Raw genomic sequence first — 6,688 nt, 5'->3', positions numbered from 1 at the left:
CCCGTCATAGGCCCTGCTCAGTCTCCCAGGAAGTTTGGTTGGGGAACTTGGGTGCTGAGGCAGTTCTTACCATCATGGTGAAAACTTTGGGAGACTTCATTGCCAACTCGCTGTCTGCCTCCATCTTCATCTGCTCTGGGTCATGCCACTCTCCGGATCTTCGAGGAGCCAAGTTCTCATTTTGGGCTCCAGAAGCTGTGAGCCCCAGGGTCCCTGGCAGAGTAGGGTCGAACAACTACTGTCTGCACACCCACCGGCCAGCCCCTTAGCACGTCTCTCTCGATTCTGCCCCAGGTCGGCCTCCGCCACCTCCCTGACGCTGTCCCGCTGTGTGGATGTGGTGAAGGGGCTTCTGCAGTAAGTGTGTGTGTGCACCGACGTGTGTGAAGGGATAGGGCGTCTCGGAGCCTCGTGTGCAGCTTTTCAGACTTGGTCTGCGTGTGTACCTCAGTCTGCCCATCTGTGTTGCCCAGCAGTCTGTGCGAGTCTCTGCTGAGCCCCACAGGCCGAGCTGGGCGCATGGCCTCCTTTTCAGCTCCTGCTCAGCTCTCCTCCAGACTCTGTCCCTCACTGAATTTCCTCACAGGGGACCAAGAGTTCCAGCCCGAGGCTGCACAGGAGCTACCACTCAGTTGGGAAGCTGAGGTTCAGAAATCTCAGGGACTCGTTCAGGGTCACAGAGCCAAGGAGTGACAAGACCAGGGCTGAAACCCCAGCCCCGAGGTTTCTCTGCGTCCATCCACTCTGCCCTGTCTCTCTGCATTTCTCTGTGCCCCTGCCATCTCCACACTGACCCCTGGGGTCAGAGGCCAGGTTGGGGACCGTGCTCCCTACGCCTCCTGGCCACCTTCTGTTGCCTTCGATGTCTGCTTCCTGTTGTTGCTGACTCAGAGGAACTTGCTGAATGCCCTCCTGACCCCCCTCTCCCCCCAGTTTCAAGAAGAGAGGACACTCAATTGGGGGACCCTCCGTGCAGCAGTATCAGAGGATCCCTGTGTGCGTGGCTGCCCGACTTCCTACCTGGGCTCAGGATGTGCTGGTGAGGAGGAGCTGGGCCACATGTATCAGGTGCTGATACGGGGAGTGTGGGCCCCAGGAGTGGCCCAAGGAGGCCAGGGAAGCAGGGCTGGGCTCTTCAGCAGGAGCAGGAGTTTTTCTGCCACAGCTTGTGGTGGGCGCACCTCAGCCATTTATAATAGCGGCATGGACCGGAGAGGGAGAGACAGGAGGCTGGGAGACCAGGAGGCCAGCCAGGAAGTATGGGCTATCAGCCAGGGGAGGCTGCTGCAGGGGTCTAGGCAGAGATGATGAGACCTACTGTGTGCACCAGCGCATGTGAGAGAGCCTGTGAGCATGCACAGAGAGGCCTGTGTGGCAAGGATCAGGGGCACCAATCTCTCCTTTTTTCCTACAGGATGCCCACCTTTCTGAGATCAATGCAGTTCGTTTTGGTCCCAATAGCAGCCTCCTGGCCACTGGAGGGGCTGACCGCCTCATTCACCTCTGGAATGTTGTGGGAGGTGAGGGCCCCTCCCCTGCAGGCCAAACCTATGCTTTCTCTCCAGACCCCACCCTCAGCTTGTCTCTTGGTGGGTAAAGGTCTTGGACCTCTTTATGTTTCCTCACGTGGATTATTCTTGTGGGCAGTGGCCAGATGATTCCTTGGCAAGAGTGCTGAGCTTGCTTTTCTGAAGAAGGGTAGAGTCTTCTAGCTCCTGGGGTCCAGGCCTGCAGGATGAGGAGGGCTGAGCTCACATGGTCCCTGTTAGATGAGGGGTTCTCTAGACCACTTCTTTTATTTTTTATTGATTTCAGAGAGGAAGGGGGAGGGAGGCAGAGAGAGAGAGAGAGAAACATTAATTAATAGAGAGAATCATTGATCGGCTGCCTCTTGCATACCCCCACACTGAGGACTGAGCCCGCACCCTGGGCATGTGCCTTGGCCAGGAATCAAACTGTGACCTCCTGGTTCATAGGTTGATGCTCAACCACTGAGACATGCCAGCTGGGTGCTAGGCCACTTCTGTTATCATTTGAACGCTCAGAACTCAATAGGAAACCAATGTTAGCTAGCTACCTTGGGCTGTGTGTGTGTGTGTGTGTGTGTGTGTGTGTGTGTGTGGGGCGGGGGAGGGCGAGAGGAGAGGTGGAGTGGGTGGGTATTGGGAAGTTAGAGCCAGCTCCTGGAGGCTTCCTAGAGGAGTCTGATCTCTAGCTGGCCTGGCCCGTGGCTTGCTGTGTGACCTAGGGACAGCCCCTTTTCTCTAGTCCTCTTTAGTGCTGTGAAATGACCAGCTGTCCTCTGGGGCCCCCTGCTGGCAGGTTGGGAAGGTGCAGCCCAGGCCCCCAGAACAGACCCAACAATTCTGTCCCTAAATTGGGAAAGACTGATTTTCTCACTCTCCATCCCAGCTCCCCGTTTTCGTGAGGTGAGTGACCTCATTGCACTATATCTTCCCCTGGTTCCCCCAGGTCGCCTGGAGGCCAACCAAACTCTTGAAGGAGCTGGTAGCAGCATCACCAGTGTGGACTTCGACCCCTCGGTGAGAGACCTTTGCCCCAGTAGCATGGGATGTTTCCTTCCCCCCAGTCTCCACCCTATGCAGCTGGGGGCTCTTAGAAATACATGGGTATCCTAGAACTGGGCCCTCAAATCCTCCTCTGCCTGCCTTGGGGACCTGGGTTGTGAGAGAAGCCTCAAGGCGGCCCATCCCAGCTCTCTGGCCTGAGGGATGTTGCCTCTGGCCAGGCCCAGGTTTCTGACCTCTCCTACTCTCATCTCTCCAGGGCTCCCAGGTATTGGCAGCTACTTACAGTCAGGCTGCTCAGCTCTGGAAGGTGGGAGAGGCACAGTCCAAGGTGAGGTCTGACTGGGGAGGCCGCCTGGGGGTCAGGTTCATGCCTTGGGCCTAGAGGGGGGTGTTATGGAGTCTTGACTATGCCCTTGATCCATATTTGGGATGGGGGGGGGCAGGAGACACTATCTGGACACACAGACAAGGTGACGGCTGCTAAATTCAAGCTAACGAGGCACCAGGCGGTGACTGGGAGCCGAGACCGGACAGTGAAGGAGTGGGACCTTGACCGTGCCTACTGTGAGGCCCAGCCCCCCAACCCCCTGCCCACACCCTCCTCACCCCCCAGGCTGGTCAGTGAGGGACCTTGACCTTCAATCTGGAAGTGTTTCCAAGATTCATAGGCATTTGGTGTGAAACCTCCCAAGGCCCCTCCTTCTCTATCCCCATTGGTGCTGTCAGTTTCTTGGTGACCTTGGGCTTTGGGCTGGGAAGCAGGGGACCCGGGTTCTAGTTTTGGGAGGCTTCTGGGCTTCAGCTTCTCATATGTCTGTGGGTTGGCTCCTGACGACCCTTCTCTGAGGCTGGGGCTCTGCTCCTTGTTCCCTAGGCTCGAGGACCATCAATGTCCTTTCCTACTGCAACGACGTGGTGTGTGGGGACCATGTCATCATTAGTGGCCACAATGACCAGAAGATCCGGTTCTGGGACAGCAGGTGACAGGCTGTGCATGGCGGAGGCGCAGGGGCAGGCTCCCATGTTCTCTTTCCTTTCTGTGGCCGTGGAGCCCTGGTGGGCACCTCGGGGAGGGGAGGCTGTGCTGGGCTTGGCCCCGTGAAGGCTCAGCTGGTGGACCTCTGCCACCTCAGGGCTTCTCCTTCCAACCATGGGACTCTGCCTGGGCCTTGACAGCCAAGATCTAGCAACCCCCTTTTCCCACATAGTCACCACTTTTTAATCAAAAGGAACACAAGTTTCAGTTGTATTTAAAACCTAAGAGCCCAACATTGGGCTCGAATGGTGGTAAAGGCCAGTGCCAGGCCTGCCTCCGGCTGCTCCTTGCTCGTCTGCAGGGATTGCCGTTGGATACCCTTGCTGTCTTTCACGCGTGTGAAGACAGACTTCCTTGCTTTTCCTCTGGCCTTTTAAAAAAATAAATTGATTTCAGAGAGGAAGGGAGAGGGAAAGAGAGAATCAGTGATGAGAGGGAATCATTGATTGGCTGCCTCCTGCACGCCCCACACTGGGGATCGATACCGCAACAGGGCATGTGCCCTTACTGGGAATTGAACCATGACTTCTTGGTTCATAGGTCGACATTCAACTGCTGAGCCATGCCAGCTGGGCCCCTCTGACCTTATTTCAGTGACCCAAGGGCTTCAGGGGCTGCTCAGGTTCCTGTTGGAGGGGCCTGTCTGCAGTGGGAGATCAGTCACTGTGAGCCTTGGCCTCAGTGCTCTGAGACCTGGGTGCCTCTGTCAGGGGGGGCTGCTGCTCATCCCCATCTCTGTCCTTGCTCCTTAGGGGGCCCCACTGCACACAGGTCATCCCTGTGCAGGGCCGGGTCACCTCCCTGAGCCTCAGCCACGATCAGCTGCATCTGCTCAGCTGTTCCCGTGACAACACACTCAAGGTCATCGACCTGCGTGTCAGCAATATCCGCCAGGTGTTCAGGTACCTGCCTCATGGCCTCTGGCCTGTGGCTTTGGCTGGGGGAGTTGGGCCTCTTGTCCCCTATAACAGGCTCCCCGGGGCCTGCTGAGGTACCCGATCCCTTGACGGCCGCCTCCACTCTGACCCAACTTTTGTCTGTCCTCAGAGCTGATGGCTTCAAGTGCGGTTCTGACTGGACCAAAGCCGTGTTCAGGTGTGTATGTGAGAGCACATGCCTATGCCCCAGTGTGCCCCATCCGATTGTGTCTGTGTGTCAGTGTGCGTGTGTCCTCACCTCTGACCTCCTCCTCTCTCTTGCTGTGCCGTGGGCACCGCAGCCCAGACAGAAGCTTTGCACTGGCCGGTTCCTGGGACGGAGCCCTGTATATCTGGGATGTAGACACTGGGAAATTGGAGAGTAGCCTACGGGGACCCCACTGGTGAGTATGGCCACCACCCACCTGCCCACCCTAGCCTCAGGGCCACTGCCGCCCTGCCTCCAGTCCCACTGAGCCCAGTTCAGGTTCTGACACGCTTGGGCCCTGGAGTCCCCAGCCCTTGTGTCCATATCTTCCACCTCCCAGAGCCCTTTACTGTTCACAAGGTGCCTTTTCACATGCCCTTGGGTCCATCTTCGCCGTAGTCCTGCGAGCCTTTTATAGGGAAGGAAATGGGCTCAGAGAGAGCCTCAAACTGCCCAGGCCCAGTAATGAGGGGCAGCGCCAGGCCGCAGGTCCACCTGGCACCCCCCTGAGGCCTGGCCCTCCCTCTCCTCAGCACTGCCGTCAATGCCGTGGCCTGGTGCTGCTGTGGGAACCACGTGGTGAGCGTGGACCAGGCTGGGAAGGTTGTGCTCTGGCACTAGTGCCGTGACTTCCCTTGCCTGGGCTGGAGCTCTCATCCGAAGCCTGAAGCCAGAGAACAGCTTCCCCCTTCACTGAGCTCCAGGGCCAGTGGGCCAGTGAGGTGTGGGCAGGGTGGGTGGTCTCAGGGCATTTAGTAGGGAAGAAGGCCTGGCAGGACCTGGCCTGTTTGTTTAAAAACGAAGTGTGGGTTGGGGGTGATTACAGTACATTTTGTTTAACTCTGTCTCTTTACTTTCTCTGCCAAAAGTGGAAAAAAATTACATCTAAACTGGTGTCAGCTTGCCTCTTTGCAGCACTCAGGGAACAGAGAGGCCTTTGGGCTGGTGGCTCCAGGAGATCCAGGCTTGGCCCCCTTTCCTCCTTGGGCACAGAACTGGGCAGAGCTGGCCTGGCCTCCGTGCTACTCAAGTCTGAGAGGAGACACGCATGAGAAAGGCCAGAGGCAGCAAAGGGCAGTGATTCTTGGAGCCATGGGAACTTCACCCTTTGTCCACGCTGGTCCCGAGGCCGAGCCAACACCTTGGGCCTACTCAGAGTAGACTGAGGCTGAGAAGGGGCCGTGGGAGTCCGAGGAGGGAGGAGGGGAGGCAGCCGGGAAGGGCCCTGGTGGAAAGGGTCCTAACGAATTGGAGAGTGATGGCAAGTGCTTGGGACACAGGCCTGCCCTTAGACCAGGCAAGTTCTTGCTCCAGAGGCAGAGCCCGAGTGGGTGGGGAATGGCCTGTGTGTCTGGGAGGGTAGCAGTGGACTGGGTTTGGGCCTGGGCCGTCGCTTACATCGGCATCTGATTTAATCTTCACAATATACTGCCGAAGTGCAAGGCAGACCCAACAGGGTAGAGCCTGGGGACCCCCTTTCCTTCATCCTCCTGGGGCACGGCGGAGGGGTCAGCAGGACGGCCATTGTCCGGAGCGATGAGGACTGACCTGTGGGGATCTGCCCAGCTCAGAGTCAGAGGCTTCACTCTAGAACCTAAGCCTCCTTTGTCATCTTAGTTTCCCTTGGGGTCTTTTCCAGTCCCAGGGTTTTGGAAACCATTTCCAGAATGGACAGCAGAGAGCTAAGAGCCTGGACTCTAGCCCGACTGTCTGGGTGGGAATCTCAGCTCCGCTATTTAGCAGCTGAATGATTTTGAGCAAGTTATCGTCTTTGTGCCTTAGTTTCCTTCTCTGTAAAATGGGATGATAGTGTACACCTCAAGGATTGTTGTAAGGCCCCATTGTGCTAGTACTAGTATTTGTAGAGCTCCTGGCATATGCCAAAGACTGTGTGTTGGTTAAATATCCAAATCTGCTGACTCCCAGATCACTCACTGCTCTTGGCCACCCAGCTGTCCCCTGAACTCTAGGTGAGATACCCAGCTGCCTCCTGGGC

At 57.1% G+C, this 6,688-nt stretch overlaps 1 protein-coding gene across 1 annotated transcript in view; it reads left to right on the top strand.

The window, feature by feature from the left end:
* The window catches only part of ATG16L2 (autophagy related 16-like 2), a gene marked incomplete at its 5' end in the record, with an annotated part of 15,553 nt that extends 8,871 nt beyond the window's left edge, over positions 1–6,682 (top strand). Inside the window, 11 exons of the mRNA XM_014540372.1 lie at positions 295–357; positions 934–1,039; positions 1,415–1,520; positions 2,473–2,543; positions 2,788–2,859; positions 2,975–3,095; positions 3,406–3,511; positions 4,320–4,469; positions 4,615–4,662; positions 4,787–4,888; positions 5,226–6,682. Coding sequence (XP_014395858.1) covers positions 295–357; positions 934–1,039; positions 1,415–1,520; positions 2,473–2,543; positions 2,788–2,859; positions 2,975–3,095; positions 3,406–3,511; positions 4,320–4,469; positions 4,615–4,662; positions 4,787–4,888; positions 5,226–5,313 — 1,033 coding nt within the window. The remainder of the gene's footprint in view (positions 1–294; positions 358–933; positions 1,040–1,414; positions 1,521–2,472; positions 2,544–2,787; positions 2,860–2,974; positions 3,096–3,405; positions 3,512–4,319; positions 4,470–4,614; positions 4,663–4,786; positions 4,889–5,225) is intronic.
* Between the last annotated feature and the right edge of the window lie 6 nt (positions 6,683–6,688).

Source organism: Myotis brandtii, unplaced genomic scaffold (assembly GCF_000412655.1).
Source record: "Myotis brandtii unplaced genomic scaffold, ASM41265v1 scaffold244, whole genome shotgun sequence".
NCBI lineage: Eukaryota > Metazoa > Chordata > Mammalia > Chiroptera > Vespertilionidae > Myotis > Myotis brandtii.
Note: the sequence above shows the minus strand (reverse complement) of the source record. Positions and strands in the feature narration are given on the sequence as shown.